The sequence below is a fragment of the Odontesthes bonariensis genome, chromosome 22 (genome assembly GCF_027942865.1).
Source record: "Odontesthes bonariensis isolate fOdoBon6 chromosome 22, fOdoBon6.hap1, whole genome shotgun sequence".
NCBI classification, from domain to species: Eukaryota; Metazoa; Chordata; class Actinopteri; order Atheriniformes; family Atherinopsidae; genus Odontesthes; species Odontesthes bonariensis.
In genome coordinates, this window is record NC_134527.1 from 1,871,957 (window position 1) to 1,896,164 (window position 24,208).

General features: G+C 43.6%; 1 protein-coding gene across 1 annotated transcript in view; it reads left to right on the forward strand.

Moving 5' to 3' along the window:
• The first annotated feature begins 578 nt into the window (after positions 1 to 578).
• mbd2 (methyl-CpG binding domain protein 2) overlaps positions 579 to 24,208 on the forward strand; it is a 40,444-nt gene continuing 16,814 nt past the window's right edge. The window contains exons 1-5 of the mRNA XM_075455526.1: positions 579 to 1,061; positions 8,450 to 8,609; positions 20,151 to 20,291; positions 22,074 to 22,164; positions 22,237 to 22,414. Of these exons, the coding sequence (XP_075311641.1) occupies positions 952 to 1,061; positions 8,450 to 8,609; positions 20,151 to 20,291; positions 22,074 to 22,164; positions 22,237 to 22,414 (680 nt within the window). The 5' untranslated portion in view covers positions 579 to 951. The remainder of the gene's footprint in view (positions 1,062 to 8,449; positions 8,610 to 20,150; positions 20,292 to 22,073; positions 22,165 to 22,236; positions 22,415 to 24,208) is intronic.

Consider the following 24,208-nt stretch of genomic DNA (forward strand, 5'->3'; position numbering starts at 1 on the left):
GAATGCAATAAAATACAACAAAATTGAACAAGATAAAATAAGATAAGTGTCATCATACACTGGGTATTAAAAGCAATCCTAAAAAAAGTAGGTTTTTAGCCTAGATTATATATATATATTTTGTATATTATATATAATATACAAAATCCGGGCCATATATACATAAAAAAAATAAATATATATATATATATAAATATCTTTATATCTTTTTATATGTATATATATATATATATGTTTTTATATTTATATTTATGTTTTTATTTGTATATGTATATAATATATATATATCTTTACACACACACACACATATATATATATATATATATTTCTATCTTTACATTTATATAAATATATGTTATATATGTAAATATATATCAAAGTGTCAGATATATATCTCTACACACCTATATATGTATGTATGTATGTATCTATGTATATATATATAATTACATTATATTATTTTATATTATATAAGAGTTCAGCCTCAGCTTTTCCGTGACAGCACCGAGTGAATCATCATCTTGAATAGACGACCTGTGAAGGGGTGCGCGTCTGTGTGCGTGAGCGCGTCACGCCAGCGCTATCTCAGACGTCACAGGCTGCCGTTGGTCCGCTTCAGTTTGGATCCGTTCAGCTCAGATGAGCAGCTGGTCCTCTCAGCGGGAACCGAAGCACATCCGGGTCCGGCTCCGCTCAAAACCCTGGAAACCAGCTCCCGAACCGGGGCCGAACCGGAACCCCTAACCTCCTCCGCTCTCAGTCCCGGCAGAAAGTAGGTCCAACCGAGGCGGGGAGAGGCAGAGCCGCCGTTAACGTAACGTCTGTGACGTCGCTCTGTGACGTCGCTCTGCTCGGGCTGAACCAGCACGTCCTGTGGCCGCCGGTCTGGGGCTCGCCGACTGATCGATCGATCAGCTTATCGGTCAGCACTGTGGGATCGATAAGTGTGTGATGGAGAAGAAGAAGATGGAGTGTCCCGCTCTGCCGCCGGGCTGGACGAAAGAAGAGGTGATCAGGAAGTCCGGGCTGAGCGCTGGAAAGAGCGACGTCTACTACTACAGGTACCGTCCCGCCGCCGATCGATCAGTCACCGATCGATCCGATCGGATAGTTAACCCAGAGCAGGGGCGATTTTAGGGTCTGGTCTTTAGGGGGGCCCAGCCCCCAGTGCTCACAGAGGGACATTATTTCTCACTAATTGAGGCGAACTAGTACATTTATAAATTTTGGAGCCGTGTTAGTTTTGCTTTGAGTCGTGTTTTCCCCTACAACATTCAATTTGGACCTCTTCGACTTTATTCTGGACATTTCGACTTTATTCTCGACAGGCAAAATATTATTATATTTTCTTATGCCTGGCCCTAATACTCTTCCGTAGATAACAGAGAGCCTGAGACAAATGTTGAGGATAATTTAACATTTATTTTGGGAGTAAAGAGTTCAAACAAAAACAAATGCTAGAAAATAAATAAAATTATCACTAAAATAATACATCCTTGAGCAAAATAAAATGTGTTTTTGCACAATATAATATTTTAAAAATGTGCTGAGGTATCTCACGGTGGTGCCTTGGCACCACATCTGTACTTTACACACTTCTGTTTGTGCAATTTCCCTTTAGTATTGTATTTAGGCTGAGTGCAATATTTTAGCAACACTTATGCACTAAGCGCATTTTATTTATTTGTTTATATTTTTTATCCCGAGTGCTGGCACATAGCACTTCCATACTGTTTTTATATTGTACAGGCCAGTGGCGGCTGCTGACTTTTAAAACAGGGGAAGCCCATATTACGCGTTCAGGGTTGTAGCGGCTCGTGCCGTCCCAAAGCAGAAGGTAGCAAAGGTAAAAATAATTAGTTATAACATAGCTGTGTCTAGTATGACAAGTATGCCCAGCAAATACACAGAGAGAAGGTAGAGACTTTGAATCGAATCTAAGGCCTGTAAATGGCTGGATCAGAATCTGTGGAGCATTTTTTCTCTCTCATGATGGACAAACACTGACTCCAATCATCACGACACAGCCCCTCATACTGACACGCCCACGTCTGATCTACCCCCAGAGACGCCGGGCAGCCTCGGAAGTGATGAGTTTTTGTCGATTTAGCCAATGATGACCTAGAATTGTAGAAAGAAACTCTCCTCTCCCGCCCCCTCCTGAAGCCGGGCAGCCCTCGGCTCGGAAGCCCGGCTGTTAGTGGCGGCTTCATAACGTGATTTCCTCAGTGAACGGCGGCCATTTCAGATCAAATCACTTCATTAAGCTACAGGACAACATGTTGTAGTTATGAAAGTAAATGCAGTATTGGGCATAGCTTGTGTTTTGTGAATAACTGTTTTATCGTTAGTTTAACATTGAAGATGTAGCAGTTTGGCCAGAGAATGGGAGAGGCTGTCCGGCTTCCCGTGGTGTCTCTGAATAGCCGCGGCTGGTACAGTCTGTATAGCTTGAATATCTAGCGATGTTGACCGGAAGTCGAGGAACGACATTTCGCTGTCAAGACTCACTTGTGATTTTTGTGCAATGACAATAAAAGAAAGTCTAAGTCCATCTGCTCAGAGCGGGTCGGAACCAGAAGTTTACAGAGTGGTGGGAATAAAGTGAATAAAGTGTTAGTAGCAGCTCCAATAATAACCCAGATGTTCCTCCAGACAGATGTTTACAGCCACTGATGGGGCTGCAGCTGCTCCCCAGGGCCTGATCTAATCTTACTGGGGCTCTCTGGGGGTCACCAGCCCCCAGAGAGCCCCCCTCAACCCCCCAAACCCTCTTCTGAAATGGGGAAAAAATGGCATTTTTCTTTGGTTTCTACTGATAGTTTTAAGGAAGTTTACCAGTTTCACACTCCGATTGTGTTGCCAAAGCAACACAATCGCATCAAATCAAATTTATCTGTAGCACATTTCATGTCCAAAACAGTTCAAAGTGCTTTACGTAAAATAAAAGCATTGCAGCAGGGAGTGGAAGAAGCATTAAAGATATATAAAAGAACATGAAGAGAAACAAATAAAATAATTTAAATTAATTTAAAAACAAGCAACAGTCCAGATAAGTTCAAAGATATGGTGCAGATTTCATGCATAGACACATGAGAACAGAAATGTTTTTAACCTGGATTTAAAAATGTCTCCATTTGGTGAAAGTTTAATCTCCACTGGCAGTTTGTTCCACTTGTTTGCAGCATAACAGCTAAATGCTGCTTCTCCATGTTATACAGACAGGGTGGCACGTTTAGCTCTCCTTAAAGTCCAACCGTGCGTCCTATGTTTTAAATCATTCCAACAACATAACGCCGTATGACGTTTCTCCACCTGTGCGTCGGGATCTGACGTCATTCCCCCCGAAAATATCTGTTATTTCTTTATTTTTTGGGGCTTTTTATGCCTTTAATGGAAAGTTCAGAGAGACAGGAAGCAGGGGGCAGAGAGAGGGGGAACGACATGCAGCACAGGGCCGTCCGATGCGGGACTGGAACCAGCTGCAGCGAGGACTATAGCCTCTGTACATGGGGCGCCTGCTCAGCCCACTACGCCACGGACCCCCCCTGTTTTATTATTTATTTATTATTGTAAAAGTCTGCTGCTCACACCCCATATTTTTATTATTTCTGATAGAAAAACTCAGCAGATAAATCCTTTTAGTGAATATGTTTCTTCATCAGATGAAGAAAAGTCAAAGTTTATTTACTAAGAAAGCAGCAAAGCAAACCTGGAGGCAGCCGGAAGAGAAGAATTAGCACCAACCACATACCGTCACTGTGGGTTTGAATTGGTGCTGAATATTACTCTGCTATAAAGTTAGATTTTTAGTTCTTAAAGGGACAGTTCGCCTCTTTTGACATGAAGCTGTGTAACATCCCATATCAGCAACATCATTTCTGAACATCTTCTTACCCCCTGCTGCGTCCTGTGAGCAGAGTTCCAGCCTCGTTTTGGTGTTGATGAAGGTAGTCCGGCTAGTTGGCTGGGGTTTAAAAAATAAAGCGTTTTGCTTCTCAGAACAATATGTGTTCAACAGAGTAATACATTTGCATCACAAATGGAAAGGTTGTTTCATTTCCACACCGTCCATTTACCTCCACATTTACTTCTAAGCGATGGATTTTTGTCTCCAGTTCTGCAATCTTCTGCAGGAGGCTGCAGTCGTCATCTGTGGAGAAGGGAGGCGTCTTGCTGCTAGTTAGCCTAACGGTTAGCACCTTTCCAGGCTACTTAGCTTTAGCTGAGTGCTAGGTGCCCAGACGCTGTAAATCAGGCTTCAGCTGTGTGTAGGCCTGTAAGAACTATAAAAAATGTTGCTGTTTCTGTTAAAAAAACCTTTAATCCCAGAGATTTATAAGTGTCCAGAAGCTATCGCAGGTAGGCTCACATGGAAAAAAGGGGAAAAATCACCATAAAATCAAGAAAATAAGCAAAGCAAGTAGAGTAAGCGTCCGCAGGATGAAGCAGGAAAGAGTAATACATTTGCATCACAAAATGGTTCTCCAGGAAAAAGTCAGACCTCACAATCTCTTGGCCCTATTTTCTCTCTCTTCGTATCACTGCCTGCATTACTCTCAAATCTATTACTCTGTTGAACGCATATTGTTTTGAGAAGCAAAACGCTTTATCTTTTAAACCCCAGCCAACTAGCCGGACTACCTTCATCAACACCAAAACGAGGCTGGAACTCTGCTCACAGGACGCAGCAGGGGGTAAGAAGATGTTCAGAAATGATGCTGCTGATATGGGATGTTACACAGCTTCATGTCAGAAGAGGCGAACTGTCCCTTTAACTTAGTCAGAATCCTTACGGGTTGATCTTACCTGCGGCCTTTTGTCACACTGTGTTATTCCCATGACGGAGCACATAATTACTGTAATTACTACGTAATCTAAACAAATCCAAAGCTTTGAAAGAATGAATTTATTTATCTTAATTTGTAGTTGAAGCATAAAAAAACAAGTTAAACTTGTTAAGATTAAGCGCCTCGTTCACATGTGTTTGGGCTAAAAATGGCTTCATCTTGGCTGTGATTTGTTGTGTTCGTGCTGTGGAAACTCCTCGATCAGCGAGTCAGAGGGCTGCTTCTCTCTCAGCCTCGTGCCTCACCGTCCTGCTGGAGGTTTTCTCTTTTCTCCTGCTGGAGGTTTTCTCTTTTCTCCTGAAGCTCGGGGAGGTTTTCTCTTTTCTCCTGAAGCTCGGGGAGGTTTTCCCTGCGTCTGCAGCCTCAGATCGCAGAGGAAGTCGCTCCTGCTGCAGGCCTGCGGTGAGGCGGTGACGCCACGGAGCCGCCGGCTGCGTTGGCTTCCTGTTGATCGGCGGCTGAGGCGCGGCTCACTCTGAGGCTGAAGCTTTACTTTCAGTTTGGCTGGCAGTGACTCATCAGTTCCAGTAAGGAAACGAGTCGGCGGGTCAACTTACTGGAAGAGCAGCAGCACCCTGCTTCGGCCTCCACAGGCTCCATCTTTGCAGGGCAGCCATGGCTAGATTTACGCCCAAATAAAAAGACTTACCAACACAACAACATATTATATTATTTGTATTATTTTATTAGATATAATCTTAAATACAAAAATGCACAAAAAGATACCACATGTAGCTTACAAAATGCCATGTCAATGTATATTAGAAGTTATTTAAGTTATTTAAAGGGATAGTTCGCCTCTTTTGACATGAAGCTGTGTAACATCCCATATCAGCAACATCATTTCTGAACATCTTCTTACCCCCTGCTGCGTCCTGTGAGCAGAGTTCCAGCCTCGTTTTGGTGTTGATGAAGGTAGTCCGGCTAGTTGGCTGGGGTTTAAAAAATAAAGCGTCTTGCTTCTCAGAACAATATGCGTTCAACAGAGTAATACATTTGCATCACAAAATCATTCTCCAGGAAAAAGTCAGACCTCACAATCGCTTGGCCCTATTTTCTCTCCCTTCGTATCACTGCCTGCCGACAGCCGCGCCTGTTACGCTGTTTGCTGCTCGGTCTGCACTTCGGTCTGCACGGTCTACACAGCAGACAGGGGTAAAAAAATTTTCATAAATGATATTGCTAGTATGGCATGTCATACAGCTTCATGTCAAAAGACGCAAACTATTCCTTTAAGTTAGCATATAGCTCATAACAATAAAAATAATCCACAGTCAGGACTTCTTGTTGTGTTGCAAACACAAACCAGACCAGGTTGCCTTTGGGTGAAATTAGCTGCATGACATGATGCCTCAATTCTAGTTCAGCAAAACTAAAAATCAAACACAGCCGTGGCTAATAGCAACATGTTAGCAACAGGCTAACAGATAGCCTATAGCCTACGTCCCTCAGGTCACTGATAGAAATCTGCATCCCTTTATCTTCTGCCCGTTTCTCCTCTTCTTCTCTTTCTAAACTGGGCACCTGATGGCTTCTTTGGTCTTTCACCATGATGATGATCCATGATGACTCCACATTATTACCTTTGCTTTTCTCATTAACGCCGTGATAACGATGTGATATTTAGGACTTTTGAGATAAAAGTGATCTTGAAATTAGCTTAAAAACCTCTTCAAATGAAAAAAAAAAAGCTTGTTTCATATGATATGTGACTCAGAACAATTTGTTTTCAAGACTTTTTCATTTAACAAGATATTCCAGATGTATTGTCTTCAAACAAGTCCCTATATCTGGCTGAAATGGAACTTGTTAGGCAATTATGTCTTATATCAAGTGTAATGAGATACTCAATGAGACAAATATACTTGGTAAGATTAAAATTTTTCCAGTCCTGGCTCGTCGCCCACATTGCCCATAGCAGAAACCGGCCCTGTTGCAGGGCCACGCTGTACATTAGCAGCCCGACTCGTACCTTTTCAGGGCTGCAGACTTCACGGAAACACGGGACACGCATGTTAGCTCACATGCATTATTTGTTGCTGCTGACCTACATGTCAGATGCAGCTGAATGACTGTGGTGTTCTATCTTTGTGAGGACCGACTCCCCACAGATTACAGCTTATTCTGCATTCTTACAGATAACCGACCTATTTCAAAGAGTATCGATCATCTCCACTATTTCAGCATCAGAGGGAATAAATCATTCTCACTTTTATCTTATTTTATCTTGTTGTATTTTATTGCTTTTCAATTGTTCTGTGATTGTTTTTATTTGTTTATACTTCTTCTTCTCTTTATTTATTACCTGCTGTAAAGCACTTTGGTACACCGTAAGGATTGTCTGTAAAGGGCTGTAGAAATAAAATGCATTTTACATGTACCGAGGAACACTGTGAAGACGGGTATGAAGGCTGGTGTTAAAAGACCTTTATATCTAAGAGCACTCAGAGGACGGATCCGCCTCCAGGTTCAGTTCTGTGTGAGCATCTTTTGAAATGACTCAGAGTGACTCAGACATTTAGAAGCAGAGAGTTGGAGTCTGAGCTTTTCATATCCGTGTGTTATGCACACAAAAACTTGGAGATTCAGAGAGTGGAATTCTGCAGAGTATTGAGGTGGCTTCTGATTTTCAGCCAGTGCTGACTGACTGTTGCAGCAGGCGGTCACTGCTGGCGGCAGCTCGTACCAGTTGATAACAGGTTTGGGTAACTCCGGCAGATTGTGCCACATAAATAAACCTTCATTCAAATCGTGTCTATAATTTAAGCCTCATTGTTTTAAACGAGAACCTTCAGTAATTGGATGTAGATGCTCATGAAAAATACAGAAAGTCATTAGGCCCCATTTCCCTCTTCGGTAGTGCTGAGCAATTTTATCGATACTGCGATGTATATCGATATTTTGTTTCCCGATAAAGTATCGATTTATTGAAGTGGAAACACAGAACATTAAGGTAATGCAATACAATGCCAGGGGGGCACATTATACAAAACAGTGATAAATTATTTGATAAAAATGTTGTATAAAGTGCACAGCTCTCACGTTAGTGACATGTTCGTTTGTTTCTGTTTGTCTGGCCGTGTTGTCCTTCCGGGTCAAAGGTCGGACCACCGGTCCAATCAGCGACGATTCATGTCAAATCACACAGTCCCTTTTTTCCCCCAGAACATGATGTAAGTGTATCGTATCGTATTGAATCTTATCGAATCGCATCGAATTGTATCGAATAATATCGCATCGAATCGAATCGAATCGAATTGAATCGTATCGAATCCCATTGAATTGTATCGAATCCCATTGAATCGTATCGAATTGTATCGAATCGTATCGAATTGCATCGAATCGTATCGAATCGTATCGAATTGTATCGAATCGTATCGAATTGCATCGAATCGTATCGAATTGTATCGAATTGCATCGAATCGTATCGAATCGTATCGTATCGTGTGTCCTCACCATGCATGCCCAAGGACTCAAACCATTTACTTTAAGGGGATTTAAATATTCAAACTATGTTTTCAAGATATCCTGAATAAGGATTTTGATATCTTTATCCTTCTCTCTTTTGTCTTCCTCTCTTTCTTCCTCCTTTCCCTCAGCCCCACAGGGAAGAAATTCAGGAGTAAGCCTCAGTTGTCCCGTTACCTCGGAAACGCAGTGGATCTGGCATGTTTCGACTTCCGCACAGGGAAGATGATGCCGGGAAAACTGCAGAAGAACAAACAGAGATTCCGACATGACCCTCTCAGCATGGCCAAGGTAGCGGTGGCGGGGAGGGGCTTCGTGATGTGTGTTCTCAGATTAGAGGATTAACAGCTCAGCAGGTCAGCCGAGGAGAAGTCAAAAGGAGAGTCTGATGTGGGGGTGAAGGCCTTTCTGCCTGGCTTCCTCTGACCTCAGAACTTATTTCAGAAAGTGAAAGTTATACAGATTCATTCACACAGAGGGAAATATTTCAAGCCTTTAGTTCTTCTAATGATGATTCTGGTTTACAGATAATAAAAAAAAACAAAATTCACTCAGCGGGGTCACATGGCCCTGAAAGGATCAGATTATTGGCTAAATTACAATCAGACTGAGTTATTAAGTGCATGTAGACACCTTAATCTGACTAAGAACTGGATCGGATCGGATTCAGACCCCGAGATAACTGGGTTGAAAGTCACTCTAAACCTGCTTGTAGACGCTGAAGCACGTGGTGAATCAGACTTTGCGTTCTGCGCATGTTCCAGATGTTTTCCCGGGGTCGTGACCCGGAAGTCAAAGGAGACGATATTCCTGTTGTTGTCGCCGTCAGAAAGAAACAAACAACGCGATGGAGAATGCTCCGTTGGGCATCGAGTTTGTGCAACAAGCAGCTCATCACAGACCAAATGTAGAGGGACGTAGCTTCATCTGGCTCTGCGTTCTCCATCTTTCTCCAATGCCTGAGTTTGTTGTTGTTGTTGGTGGTGAAGAGGTCAACAGGAAGTGGCTCTATTAGCAACAGCTGGAATGGGTACAGCGCCACCTATCATACCGGGGTATGACACGCTTTGTGCCTCTGATCCCATTCATTCACCGCCAGATATCCAAGGAGAATTACCCTTAATAACTCAGTCTGATTGTAATTTAGCCAATAATCCGATCCTTTCAGTGCCAGGTGACCCCACTGACTGAGAGCGTTTAAAGGCTCAGGAAACTTTTGCAGGTGTGTTGAGTTCCTGAGCTGATTGGGGTTTGACACCCTGACTTTTTCACGATGTTTTTGAGCTGAACTTGTACGTCTACAGGGAGTAAATCATTGGATCCGAAGTCATTTTCAAAACGATCTCGTATCGTTTGAGGCTGTTTCGTCTTGTTGCCGTTCCTCTTTGGCCCAGATGTTTCTCTGGCTCGTGCACGTTTAGGACAGACTCTTTGTGGTCTTATGTGTGGTGTGACTTGGATTCATCTTATCTTTCTTTAAGATCTGGTTGGGTCGTACAGAAAGTTTTACTTAGAATCGGCTCCGGTTTGTGGCCATTTTGACTCCCACTGGAGTCTTTGTCTCAGTCCAGTTTGAGCTCTGATTAGGTCAGCTTTGGTCTTCTGGGAGTTTTTACCTGGTCTTTGCAATGTGTTGGCTCAGATGTTCGGGTGTTTGCCTTTTCACTCACATGTCTTACAAGAACAATCGATGTTTCCAACGAAGGAACCAGAAAAACCCAGAAAGACTTGGTTTAAGCGGTTTCTTACAGCCATGTGCAGCAAACTGATGGCTCTACACAGCTTCTTCTTTCCAAACAAGGCCGTGCAAATTAGCCTAAAGGCCATTTTCTATTAAGTCACACTTCAAACAAGCTCAGGCTTTCATGTGTTTTGACTCATTTTAATCTCGGCCTTTTGTCTGAGTTCACTCACATCTACCTCTGGAGAGATTTGGAGTCAGAATTATCTGCTTTGTTGTTACTTTGACCAGTCTGGGAGATTGTTTGGGACTGATTTGTTCCATGGATGTTTCTACTTCTCCTTCTCCTACTTCTCCTACTAACTTTCTGAGTTAGTATGCGAGTTTGAGTAAGCGAGAAGTTCCCGGATGCATACTAGATTCTCTGAAATGTTGGGTATGCATCATGAGGTTACTACTCATACTCAAACTACCCAAGATGCAACGTAACGTGACGTCGCCGATCGTCATTTCCTGTCAAATCGGCAGTTTCAAGCTAGCTACAACGAGGGTAGGTTCACTTCCTGTTTTCAAAACAAAAGCACCAATTGTATGGTAATGGCTTTCCCTATGATAAAAGGCAACGGGTATTTTATTTTGTGAAAATAACCGGAAGTGCGTTGCTCACTGCGGCTAGCTTTAGTAGCGCCGAATTCGTGGGAACAAAATTGTAAACAGCCGGTATTTTGTCAGGTTTTCAACACGTTGGGGATCTAAACGACTACTTTCTCACCTGAAAATGTTTCAAATGTTGCTAAAGTTTACAGAGTTTAGAGCTTAAGAGAAATCAGCTTCAGGCCGGCTGATTTCGGCTCGGGCAGGAGCAAAATGCATTGTGGGTAAACGCTCTGCATACTGTCTGATCGATCAGTATGCCGTATGGAAGTATGTAGTATGTAGTATGTAGTATGGAAGTATGGAAGTGTGTAGTATGGAAGTATGTAGTATATAGTATGTAGTATGCAAGTATGTAGTATGGAAGTATGCGGTTTCGAACGCAGCCATACTGAGTTATTTTACCCCATCATCAAGGCCAGAGTGATGCTAACATCTGGCCTGTGAACGACCTCCCGGAGATACAAACACATTGAGCAGGAAAATATCAGGGAATAAAGAGAGAAGGGAGGAAGAGAGAAAGAGTGATGAATTCTCTGTTTACACTCAGATGACTCAGAGATCAGTAAGTCCTGCCAACATCGTGCTGGAGCTGATCAGAAACCCCGATAAGAACATGTTAAAAGGAAAAAAACATCTCACTGCTGAGCTGAGAAAAGGTCCCAAAGCAACAGAAATATAAAACATGGACCCCGTGTGGACGGAAGGCGTGAGGAAGAAATGGCCACTTTAATTATACCAGCGTCCCATTTAAAGTTTCTACCATCTGAGCTGGCATTATTTACCCTGAAGCTGGTCAAACAGATAATAAAACATAAAGTTACGAGCCTCAGAAAGTTGGTGAAAAGTTAAATTAAACTAAGGAGTTCAGTGGAACTGATTCGTTTTGGGTCAGGAAACGAGCAGGCCGGCGTCTCTTCTCTCTTCATGTTTGTCGTGTGTTTGTTGATCTGGCTTTTTCAGAGGTTTCCCATGTCATGTCACCTGACCCTGCCTCACGCTCTCATTGGCTGGAGCTCCCCCCTCACCGTATCCTCCCCCAGCGTCTGCGACAGAGTGTCAGGAAGGCTTCAGGTCCCAGACGGGGAGCAGAGTCTGATGAACTGGGTTTAACACTTTTAGTGTTGTTAAAGTGTCATGTTTTACTTTAGTGAAGCCTCTAAGAGCGCCTTTAAAATCAGGAGGACGACCTGATAGGCTGGTGCTGCAGAGGAGGGTGAAAACATGAGGATGAAAACATGAGGATGATGAGGAGGGGAACATGAGGAAACTTTGAGACGTGTGGCCTTCTCTCATTTGAATGCAGGATAATGATCAGAGTCTGTAACGTAGCAGCCGGCTGTACGCTCGTCTCCACATGAATGAACACAACTCGATATGGGGAAGCGGTTGAATATTTCCTGCTATTATCAACTTTCTTCTGCTTTACTTTAACACACACACTTCCTTTCCATTTCTCAGTCAAATCAAGTTTATTTATATAGCACATTTTATTTACAGAACAGTTCAAAGTGCTTCACATAAAATAAAAGCATGGCAGCGGGGAGTGGAAGAAGCATTAAAAATATGTAAAAGAACATAAAGAGAAACAAATAAATTAATTAAAATGATTAAAAAAAAGCAAATGATTTAAGGATGAGCTGCAGATGTTTAATGCTCTTTTTGTGAAGTCCAGTTAAAAGAGCGTTACAGTGATGGAGTCTGCTGGAGATGAATGCATGGATGAGTTTCTCCTGGTCTGTTTGGGAGAGGAAACTCGAGTCTCAAGATATTTACCAACGCTGACCCTCTTCTCTTTGCTACCAAACAGAATGATCTCAGTTTTGTCTTCATTTAATTGTAGAAAACTCTCTCTCATCCAGGTGTTTACTTCCTCCAGACACTGACACAGTACGTCTGCTGGGCTGCAGTCGCCATGGTGACAGAGACACATAAAGTTGTGTATCGTCTGCATAACTGTGATAATTGATCTTAAAGTTCTGCAATATCTGACCCAAAGGGAGCATATACAAGTTAAACAGAAGAGGTCCAAGAATTGACCCCTGGGGGACTCCACAAGTCATGGCCACTCGCTCAGATTCATAGCTGCCAATTGTAACAAAATAACTCCGGCCTTCTAAGTAGGACCTGAACCAGTTAAGGACCGCTCCAGAAAGTCCAACCCAGTTTTCCAGCCTGTGCAACAGGATTCTGTGATCTACAGTATCAAACGCAGCGTTGAGGTCCAACAGAACCAGGACTGAAACATTACCAGAATCAGTATTCAACCTGATGTCGTTTAACACTTTGACCAGAGCTGTTTCAGTGCTGTGATGACGTCTGAAGCCTGATTGAAAGTTATCAAGACTTCCACTTTTATTCAGAAAGTCGTTGAGCTGGTTAAATACAACTTTCTCAATAATCTTAGATATAAAAGAGAGATTAGAGACAGGTCTGTAGCTGTTCATCACAGAGTTCCCTTCTTTAGGAGTGGCTTAATGGCAGCTGTCTTTGGTGACTTGGGAAAAATGCCTGATGCCAGTGAGCTGTTAACTATTGATAGGAAATCACTTTCTACTGAGGTAAAAACAGTTTTTAAAACGTCTAATTGTTTTGATGTGTTGGCAAAAATTCATTGCATTTCTCAGTGGAAAGGAGGTCTGGGTTTGATTTTTGAGTTTTCCAACCAAAGCAAACAGAGTTGGAGAGTTGTTGACATTCTTATTAATCATTTCAGATTAATGATATGAGTGTGAAATGATAGAATAGAGTCAACCCGTGAGCTCAAATGACGGACACGGGTTTATATTTCTCTCTCATGTGGAGGAAGCTAAACCAGAACAAGAAAGAGGGAAGGAAGGAAAGAGAGGACAAGTAAAGGAAGGAGGGAAGGAGGGAAGGGTGGAAGGAAAGACAGAAGGGTGGGAGGGAAGGAAGTTAGGAACAAAGGAAGGAAGGAGGGAACAAAGGAAGGAAGGAGGGAACAAAGGAAGGAAGGTAGGAACAAAGGAAGGAAGGAGGGAACAAAGGAAGGAAGGAGGGAACAAAGGAGGAAGGTAGGAACAAAGTAAGGAAGGAGGGAACAAAGGAAGGAAGGAGGGAACAAAGGAGGAAGGTAGGAACAAAGGAAGGAAGGAGGGAACAAAGGAAGGAAGGAGGGAACAAAGGAAGGAAGGTAGGAACAAAGTAAGGAAGGAGGGAACAAAGGAAGGAAGGAGGGAACAAAGGAGGAAGGTAGGAACAAAGGAAGGAAGGAGGGAACAAAGGAAGGAAGGTAGGAACAAAGTAAGGAAGGAGGGAACAAAGGAAGGAAGGAGGGAACAAAGGAGGAAGGTAGGAACAAAGGAGGGAAGGAGGGAACAAAGGAAGGAAGGAGGGAACAAAGTAAGGAAGGAGGGAACAAAGGAAGGAAGGAGGGAAGGGTGGAAGGAAAGACAGAAGGGTGGGAGGGAAGGAAGTTAGGAACAAAGGAAGGAAGGAAGGTAGGAACAAAGTAAGGAAGGAGGGAACAAAGGAACGAAGGAGGGAACAAAGGAAGGAAGGAGGGAACAAAGGAAGGAAGGTAGGAACAAAGTAAGGAAGGAGGGAACAAAGGAAGGAAGGAGGGAACAAAGGAAGGAAGGTAGGAACAAAGTAAGGAAGGAGGGAACAAAGGAAGGAAGGAGGGAACAAAGGAGGAAGGTAGGAACAAAGGAAGGAAGGAGGGAACAAAGGAAGGAAGGAGGGAACAAAGGAAGAAAGGTAGGAACAAAGTAAGGAAGGAGGGAACAAAGGAAGGAAGGAGGGAACAAAGGAGGAAGGTAGGAACAAAGGAAGGAAGGAGGGAACAAAGGAAGGAAGGTAGGAACAAAGTAAGGAAGGAGGGAACAAAGGAAGGAAGGAGGGAACAAAGGAGGAAGGTAGGAACAAAGGAGGGAAGGAGGGAACAAAGGAAGGAAGGAGGGAACAAAGTAAGGAAGGAGGGAACAAAGGAAGGAAGGAGGGAACAAAGGAAGGAAGGTAGGAACAAAGTAAGGAAGGAGGGAACAAAGGAAGGAAGGAGGGAACAAAGGAAGGAAGGTAGGAACAAAGAAAGGAAGGAGGGAACAAAGGAAGGAAGGAGGGAACAAAGGAGGGAAGGAGGGAACAAAGGAAGGAAGGTAGGAACAAAAGAGGGAAGGAAGGAACAAAGGAAGGAAGGTAGGAGCAAAGGAAGGAAGGAACAAAGGAAGGAAAGATGGAACAAAGATAGGAAGGTAGGAACAAAGGAGGGAAGGTAGGAACAAAGGAAGGAAGGAGGGAACAAAGATAGGAAGGTAGGAACAAAGGAGGGAAGGTAGGAACAAAGGAAGGAAGGAGGGAACAAAGGAGGGAAGGTAGGAACAAAGGAGGGAAGGTAGGAGCAAATGAGGGAAGGTAGGAGCAAAGGAAGGAAGGTAGGAACAAAGGAGGGAAGGTAGGAACAAAGGAGGGAAGGTAGGAGCAAAGGAGGGAAGGTAGGAGCAAAGGAAGGAAGGTAGGAACAAAGGAGGGAAGGTAGGAACAAAGGAGGGAAGGTAGGAGCAAAGGAAGGAAGGAGGGAACAAAGGAGGGAAGGTAGGAGCAAAGGAAGGAAGGAACAAAGGAAGGAAGGTAGGAACAAAGGAGGGAAGGTAGGAGCAAAGGAAGGAAGGTAGGAACAAAGGAGGGAAGGTAGGAGCAAAGGAAGGAAGGAACAAAGGAAGGAAGGTAGGAGCAAAGGAAGGAAGGAACAAAGGAAGGAAGGTAGGAACAAAGGAGGGAAGGTAGGAGCAAAGGAAGGAAGGAACAAAGGAAGGAAGGAGGGAACAAAGGAAGGAAGGTAGGAGCAAAGGAAGGAAGGAACAAAGGAAGGAAGGAAGGAACAAAGGAAGGAAGGAGGGAACAAAGGAAGGAAGGTAGGAACAAAGGAGGGAAGGTAGGAGCAAAGGAAGGAAGGAACAAAGGAAGGAAGGAGGGAACAAAGGAAGGAAGGAAGGAACAAAGGAGGGAAGGTAGGAGCAAAGGAAGGAAGGAACAAAGGAAGGAAGGAGGGAACAAAGGAAGGAAGGAGGGAACAAAGGAAGGAAGGTAGGAGCAAAGGAAGGAAGGAACAAAGGAAGGAAGGTAGGAACAAAGGAAGGAAGGAACAAAGGAAGGAAGGAAGGAACAAAGGAGGGAAGGTAGGAACAAAGGAAGGAAGGAACAAAGGAAGGAAGGAAGGAACAAAGGAAGGAAGGTAGGAACAAAGGAAGGAAGGAACAAAGGAAGGAAGGAGGGAACAAAGGAAGGAAGGTAGGAGCAAAGGAAGGAAGGAACAAAGGAAGGAAGGTAGGAGCAAAGGAAGGAAGGAACAAAGGAAGGAAGGTAGGAACAAAGGAAGGAAGGAAGGAACAAAGGAGGGAAGGTAGGAACAAAGGAAGGAAGGAACAAAGGAAGGAAGGAAGGAACAAAGGAGGGAAGGTAGGAACAAAGGAAGGAAGGAACAAAGGAAGGAAGGTAGGAACAAAGGAAGGAAGGAACAAAGGAAGGGAGGAGGGAACAAAGGAAGGAAGGAAGGAACAAAGGAAGGAAGGAACAAAGGAAGGAAGGAAGGAACAAAGGAGGGAAGGTAGGAACAAAGGAAGGAAGGAACAAAGGAAGGAAGGTAGGAACAAAGGAAGGAAGGAACAAAGGAAGGAAGGAGGGAACAAAGGAAGGAAGGAAGGAACAAAGGAAGGAAGGAGGGAACAAAGGAAGGAAGGTAGGAACAAAGGAAGGAAGGAACAAAGGAAGGAAGGAAGGAACAAAGGAGGGAAGGTAGGAACAAAGGAAGGAAGGAACAAAGGAAGGAAGGAAGGTAGAAACAAAGTAAGGAAGTAGGGAACAAAGGAAGGAAGGAGGGAACAAAGGAAGGAAGGTAGGAACAAAGGAAGGAAGGAGGGAACAAAGGAAGGAAGGAGGGAACAAAGGAGGAAGGTAGGAACAAAGTAAGGAAGGAGGGAACAAAGGAAGGAAGGAGGGAACAAAGGAGGAAGGTAGGAACAAAGGAAGGAAGGAGGGAACAAAGGAAGGAAGGAGGGAACAAAGGAAGGAAGGTAGGAACAAAGTAAGGAAGGAGGGAACAAAGGAAGGAAGGAGGGAACAAAGGAGGAAGGTAGGAACAAAGGAAGGAAGGAGGGAACAAAGGAAGGAAGGTAGGAACAAAGTAAGGAAGGAGGGAACAAAGGAAGGAAGGAGGGAACAAAGGAGGAAGGTAGGAACAAAGGAGGGAAGGAGGGAACAAAGGAAGGAAGGAGGGAACAAAGTAAGGAAGGAGGGAACAAAGGAAGGAAGGAGGGAAGGGTGGAAGGAAAGACAGAAGGGTGGGAGGGAAGGAAGTTAGGAACAAAGGAAGGAAGGAAGGTAGGAACAAAGTAAGGAAGGAGGGAACAAAGGAAGGAAGGAGGGAACAAAGGAAGGAAGGTAGGAACAAAGTAAGGAAGGAGGGAACAAAGGAAGGAAGGAGGGAACAAAGGAAGGAAGGTAGGAACAAAGTAAGGAAGGAGGGAACAAAGGAAGGAAGGAGGGAACAAAGGAGGAAGGTAGGAACAAAGGAAGGAAGGAGGGAACAAAGGAAGGAAGGAGGGAACAAAGGAAGAAAGGTAGGAACAAAGTAAGGAAGGAGGGAACAAAGGAAGGAAGGAGGGAACAAAGGAGGAAGGTAGGAACAAAGGAAGGAAGGAGGGAACAAAGGAAGGAAGGTAGGAACAAAGTAAGGAAGGAGGGAACAAAGGAAGGAAGGAGGGAACAAAGGAGGAAGGTAGGAACAAAGGAGGGAAGGAGGGAACAAAGTAAGGAAGGAGGGAACAAAGTAAGGAAGGAGGGAACAAAGGAAGGAAGGAGGGAACAAAGGAAGGAAGGTAGGAACAAAGTAAGGAAGGAGGGAACAAAGGAAGGAAGGAGGGAACAAAGGAAGGAAGGTAGGAACAAAGAAAGGAAGGAGGGAACAAAGGAAGGAAGGAGGGAACAAAGGAGGGAAGGAGGGAACAAAGGAAGGAAGGTAGGAACAAAAGAGGGAAGGAAGGAACAAAGGAAGGAAGGTAGGAGCAAAGGAAGGAAGGAACAAAGGAAGGAAAGATGGAACAAAGATAGGAAGGTAGGAACAAAGGAGGGAAGGTAGGAACAAAGGAAGGAAGGAGGGAACAAAGATAGGAAGGTAGGAACAAAGGAGGGAAGGTAGGAACAAAGGAAGGAAGGAGGGAACAAAGGAGGGAAGGTAGGAACAAAGGAGGGAAGGTAGGAGCAAATGAGGGAAGGTAGGAGCAAAGGAAGGAAGGTAGGAACAAAGGAGGGAAGGTAGGAACAAAGGAGGGAAGGTAGGAGCAAAGGAGGGAAGGTAGGAGCAAAGGAAGGAAGGTAGGAACAAAGGAGGGAAGGTAGGAACAAAGGAGGGAAGGTAGGAGCAAAGGAAGGAAGGAGGGAACAAAGGAGGGAAGGTAGGAGCAAAGGAAGGAAGGAACAAAGGAAGGAAGGTAGGAACAAAGGAGGGAAGGTAGGAGCAAAGGAAGGAAGGTAGGAACAAAGGAGGGAAGGTAGGAGCAAAGGAAGGAAGGAACAAAGGAAGGAAGGTAGGAGCAAAGGAAGGAAGGAACAAAGGAAGGAAGGTAGGAACAAAGGAGGGAAGGTAGGAGCAAAGGAAGGAAGGAACAAAGGAAGGAAGGAGGGAACAAAGGAAGGAAGGTAGGAGCAAAGGAAGGAAGGAACAAAGGAAGGAAGGAAGGAACAAAGGAAGGAAGGAGGGAACAAAGGAAGGAAGGTAGGAACAAAGGAGGGAAGGTAGGAGCAAAGGAAGGAAGGAACAAAGGAAGGAAGGAGGGAACAAAGGAAGGAAGGTAGGAACAAAGGAGGGAAGGTAGGAGCAAAGGAAGGAAGGAACAAAGGAAGGAAGGAGGGAACAAAGGAAGGAAGGAGGGAACAAAGGAAGGAAGGTAGGAGCAAAGGAAGGAAGGAACAAAGGAAGGAAGGTAGGAACAAAGGAAGGAAGGAACAAAGGAAGGAAGGAAGGAACAAAGGAGGGAAGGTAGGAACAAAGGAAGGAAGGAACAAAGGAAGGAAGGAAGGAACAAAGGAAGGAAGGAGGGAACAAAGGAAGGAAGGTAGGAGCAAAGGAAGGAAGGAACAAAGGAAGGAAGGAGGGAACAAAGGAAGGAAGGTAGGAGCAAAGGAAGGAAGGAACAAAGGAAGGAAGGTAGGAACAAAGGAAGGAAGGAAGGAACAAAGGAGGGAAGGTAGGAACAAAGGAAGGAAGGAACAAAGGAAGGAAGGAAGGAACAAAGGAGGGAAGGTAGGAACAAAGGAAGGAAGGAACAAAGGAAGGAAGGTAGGAACAAAGGAAGGAAGGAACAAAGGAAGGAAGGAGGGAACAAAGGAAGGAAGGAAGGAACAAAGGAAGGAAGGAACAAAGGAAGGAAGGAAGGAACAAAGGAGGGAAGGTAGGAACAAAGGAAGGAAGGAACAAAGGAAGGAAGGTAGGAACAAAGGAAGGAAGGAACAAAGGAAGGAAGGAGGGAACAAAGGAAGGAAGGAAGGAACAAAGGAAGGAAGGAGGGAACAAAGGAAGGAAGGTAGGAACAAAGGAAGGAAGGAACAAAGGAAGGAAGGAAGGAACAAAGGAGGGAAGGTAGGAACAAAGGAAGGAAGGAACAAAGGAAGGAAGGAGGGAACAAAGGAAGGAAGGTAGGAGCAAAGGAAGGAAGGAACAAAGGAGGGAAGGTAGGAGCAAAGGAAGGAAGGAACAAAGGAAGGAAGGAGGGAACAAAGGAGGGAAGGTAGGAACAAAGGAAGGAAGGAACAAAGGAGGGAAGGTAGGAACAAAGGAAGGAAGGAACAAAGGAAGGAAGGAGGGAACAAAGGAAGGAAGGAAGGAACAAAGGAAGGAAGGAGGGAACAAAGGAAGGAAGGTAGGAACAAAGGAAGGAAGGAACAAAGGAAGGAAGGAAGGAACAAAGGAGGGAAGGAACAAAGGAAGGAAGGAGGGAACAAAGGAAGGAAGGTAGGAGCAAAGGAAGGAAGGAACAAAGGAGGGAAGGTAGGAGCAAAGGAAGGAAGGAACAAAGGAAGGAAGGAAGGAACAAAGGAGGGAAGGTAGGAACAAAGGAAGGAAGGAACAAAGGAAGGAAGGAACAAAGGAAGGAAGGAGGGAACAAAGGAAGGAAGGAAGGAACAAAGGAAGGAAGGAGGGAACAAAGGAAGGAAGGTAGGAACAAAGGAAGGAAGGAAGGAACAAAGGAGGGAAGGAAGGAAGAAAGGAAGGAAGGTAGGAACAAAGGAAGGAGGGAACAAAGGAAGGAAGGTAGGAACAAAGGAAGGAAGGAACAAAGGAAGGAGGGAACAAAGGAAGGAAGGTAGGAGCAAAGGAAGGAAGGAACAAAGGAAGGAAGGAGGGAACAAAGGAAGGAAGGTAGGAACAAAGGAAGGAAGGAAGGAGCAAAGGAAGGAAGGAGGGAACAAAGGAGGGAAGGTAGGAGCAAAGGAAGTAAGGAGACTAAATATGTCACCTGCTCTGTGTTTGTCTCTTCCAGGGAGGTAAACCGGACCTGAACACATGTCTGCCTATTCGACAGACCGCCTCCATCTTTAAACAGCCCGTTACCAAGGTTACGAGCCACCCCGGCAACAAGGTGAAGGCAGACCCACAGAAAGCGGTCGAGCAGCCCAGACAGGTGAAGTACGCACTCACGCACACCTGTCTCCATGGTAACCCTTAGGCCTCAGGGTGTGGTCAGGCTGTTGTCATGGCGACCAGAGCCACTCGAGGGTGCTGAGGTATCGTGGGAAAAGAAGAATTGTGCCAAGATGAGTGCCAGGAGGAGTGAAAGATGATGTGAGGACATAATTTAAGAGTTAGAGAGGCAGGAAGTGAATAATTTAAGAGTTAGAGAGGCAGGAAGTGAATAATTTAAGAGTTAAAGAGGCAGGAAGTGAAGAATTTAAGAGTTAGAGAGGCAGGAAGTGAAGAATTTAAGAGTTAAAGAGGCAGGAAGTGAAGAATTTAAGAGTTAGAGAGGCAGGAAGTGAAGAATTTAAGAGTTAAAGAGGCAGGAAGTGAAGAATTTAAGAGTTAGAGAGGCAGGAAGTGAAGAATTTAAGAGTTAGAGAGGCAGGAAGTGAAGAATTTAAGAGTTAGAGAGGCAGGAAGTGAAGAATTTAAGAGTTAAAGAAGCAGGAAGTGAAGAATTTAAGAGTTAAAGAAGCAGGAAGTGAATAATTTAAGAGTTAGAGAGGCAGGAAGTGAAGAATTTAAGAGTTAGAGAGGCAGGAAGTGAAGAATTTAAGAGTTAGAGAGGCAGGAAGTGAAGAATTTAAGAGTTAAAGAAGCAGGAAGTGAAGAATTTAAGAGTTAAAGAAGCAGGAAGTGAAGAATTTAAGAGTTAAAGAAGCAGGAAGTGAAGAATTTAAGAGTTAAAGAAGCAGGAAGTGAATAATTTAAGAGTTAGAGAGGCAGGAAGTGAAGAATTTAAGAGTTAGAGAGGCAGGAAGTGAAGAATTTAAGAGTTAGAGAGGCAGGAAGTGAAGAATTTAAGAGTTAGAAAGGCAGGAAGTGAAGAATTTAAGAGTTAAAGAAGCAGGAAGTGAAGAATTTAAGAGTTAAAGAAGCAGGAAGTGAAGAATTTAAGAGTTAGAGAGGCAGGAAGTGAAGAATTTAAGAGTTAAAGAGGCAGGAAGTGAAGAATTTAAGAGTTAGAGAGGCAGGAAGTGAAGAATTTAAGAGTTAAAGAAGCAGGAAGTGAAGAATTTAAGAGTTAAAGAAGCAGGAAGTGAATAATTTAAGAGTTAGAGAGGCAGGAAGTGAAGAATTTAAGAGTTAGAGAGGCAGGAAGTGAAGAATTTAAGAGTTAGAGAGGCAGGAAGTGAAGAATTTAAGAGTTAAAGAAGCAGGAAGTGAAGAATTTAAGAGTTAAAGAAGCAGGAAGTGAAGAATTTAAGAGTTAAAGAAGCAGGAAGTGAAGAATTTAAGAGTTAGAGAGGCAGGAAGTGAAGAATTTAAGAGTTAGAGAGGCAGGAAGTGAATAATTTAGAGTTAAAGAGGCAGGAAGTGAAGAATTTAAGAGTTAGAGAGGCAGGAAGTGAAGAATTTAAGAGTTAAAGAGGCAGGAAGTGAATAATTTAAGAGTTAGAGAGGCAGGAAGTGAAGAATTTAAGAGTTAAAGAGGCAGGAAGTGAATAATTTAAGAGTTAAAGAGGCAGGAAGTGAAGAATTTAGAGTTAAAGAGGCAGGAAGTGAATAATTTAAGAGTTAAAGAGGCAGGAAGTGAAGAATTTAAGAGTTAAAGAAGCAGGAAGTGAAGAATTTAAGAGTTAAAGAGGCAGGAAGTGAAGAATTTAAGAGTTACAGAGGCAGGAAGTGAAGAATTTAAGAAACCAGGGCAGGAGTATTATGGTATGCATGTGAGCACTTTTCCTGTAGCGTTAGATGATGCTGAGCTCTCCCTGTGTGTGTTCAGCTGTTTTGGGAGAAGCGGCTGAAAGGTCTGCGGTCGTCAGATGTCACAGAGCAAGTCCTGCGCACCATGGAGCTGCCCTCAGGGCTGCAGGGTAGGTGCCCCCCCTCAGCTCGACCACACACTGCTCTCTAAGCTGGGCCTCTGACCTCTGACCTCTGTGCAGGCGTCGGTCCGGACCCCAGCGATGACGCCCTGCTGTCCGCCATCGCCAGCGCCCTGCACATGAGCTCTGCTCCCATCACGGGGCAGACGTCCGTGGCTGCTGAGAAGAACCCGGCCATCTGGCTCAACTCGTCCCAGCCGCTCTGCAAGGCCTTCACCGTCACCGACCAGCAGATCCGGTAAGAGTTTATGGCTGCTTCCTCTGACCGGAGAGCTTTAGGGGACGCTGATTCTCTCGTTTAGCAGCCATCAGAACCGCTGCGAGGTTTTCCATATTTCAGGTTTTAAACAGTGAGAGCGGAATTCGATTGGAAAGTGAAAATGCGTTACTTTTACACTCCGTTCATTTTGTTGGAGGGAGTGTGGAGCAGTGGGCGACTCCACTCATATATTCTGGGATTGCCCAAAAATACAGGATTTTTTGGAAGAATATTCAAAAGGAAATTAAACAGATTATGGGCATTAACTTCCATCTGGAACCAGCACTTTACATTTTGGGTATAATTCCTGACGGTATGACAGATAAGAGCTCTAAATATTCACTGAAAAGGCAGATAAAAATAGCTCTGCAGAGTGACCGTATATGCCTTCTACCCTCATATTAACTTTGCACAAACGACAATAATCGTTAAACGCCATCGTCTTCTCATACACAGTAAAGCGTCTTCTTCTTCCTCGTCGAATTTCTGTCGCTCTACATACGTCATCTGGTATAAGTGATGCAATTGGCTATGAATCGCGCGCAAAGCAGCATGGGAAGAACCAGACGCCATTTGATAGACATTCGTAGCGCCCAATGAACGGCTCTAGGCATTCGTAAACCACGCCTCAAATACGAGAAAAGGCACACCTAGTTCCCAGACCACCATCACCATGTGGACGCGTCAGCCAGGCTAGCTGCTGATAGCAAAGAAGACTATAACAGCTTCCTGGTTGAAACCACAGCCTCCAAGAGAGAAAATGTGTTTATCATGGAAAAAAATCACAGCAAGACTACAGCTGAAAACAGACATGTTTGATAAAAGATGGTCATTATTAGTACAGGCAATGCCGGGACTCGAGTTACCTCTATATATATAAATATAAAAATAAAAATAAAAAAAATAAGAAAAACAAGACTATATATATATATGTATATATATATATATATATATATATATATATATATATAGTCTTGTTTTTCTTATTTGTTATTTATTTATATATATAAATAAATTAATAGATAAGATAAACAAGAATATATATGTATATATTCTTCTTTTTCTTATTTTTCATATATATATATATATATATATATATTTTTTTTTTTTTTATTAATTACAAGAGAGTAGGTTTCTTTCTTTTTCTTTTTGTATTGTTGTTGCTCTCACCTGTAAATGACTCGTACTTTGTATGGTTGTTTTTCTCACTGGTAAAGTTCTATATTCTATATTAACGCAGAATGCTGCTTAGGGCATATAGAGCGAAGAAGAGGATCGGATTAGCGGAAATATGACGTAAAGGTGCAAAACAGTGACTGAAATCTGCAAAGATCTAGTCAGTGGAAGAAAAAAAAAAGAGAGAAAAGGACTTTTACAGAACGTTAAGCAAGTATAACTGAATATAATATATTGAGTTTGTGTTTGTATGTATGTTTATGTCAAATAAAAAAAATAAAAAAATACTGCTCAAAGCAACCTTCGGTCCCACAAACAGCCTCAAACCTTCCTGGAAATGAAGCTGAAACCACAGGCCCGACACACCTTTTCTCTGCTCAGTTTCAGAAACATTTAATCCCCCCATCAGAGGATTGTGAGAGTCTTTGGGGCCTTTTTTATGACCGTGTTCAGCTGTTTGAACACATGAATCATCAGCTCAGAGTTCTGTTGGATGAGTGGAACGCCTGATCTGAATCACCCAATCAGGACGGGTTTGAACATGCGTGAAGCCGTCGTTTGAACTCATCTGAGACGAGCAGCTTTGAGTTGAAACCA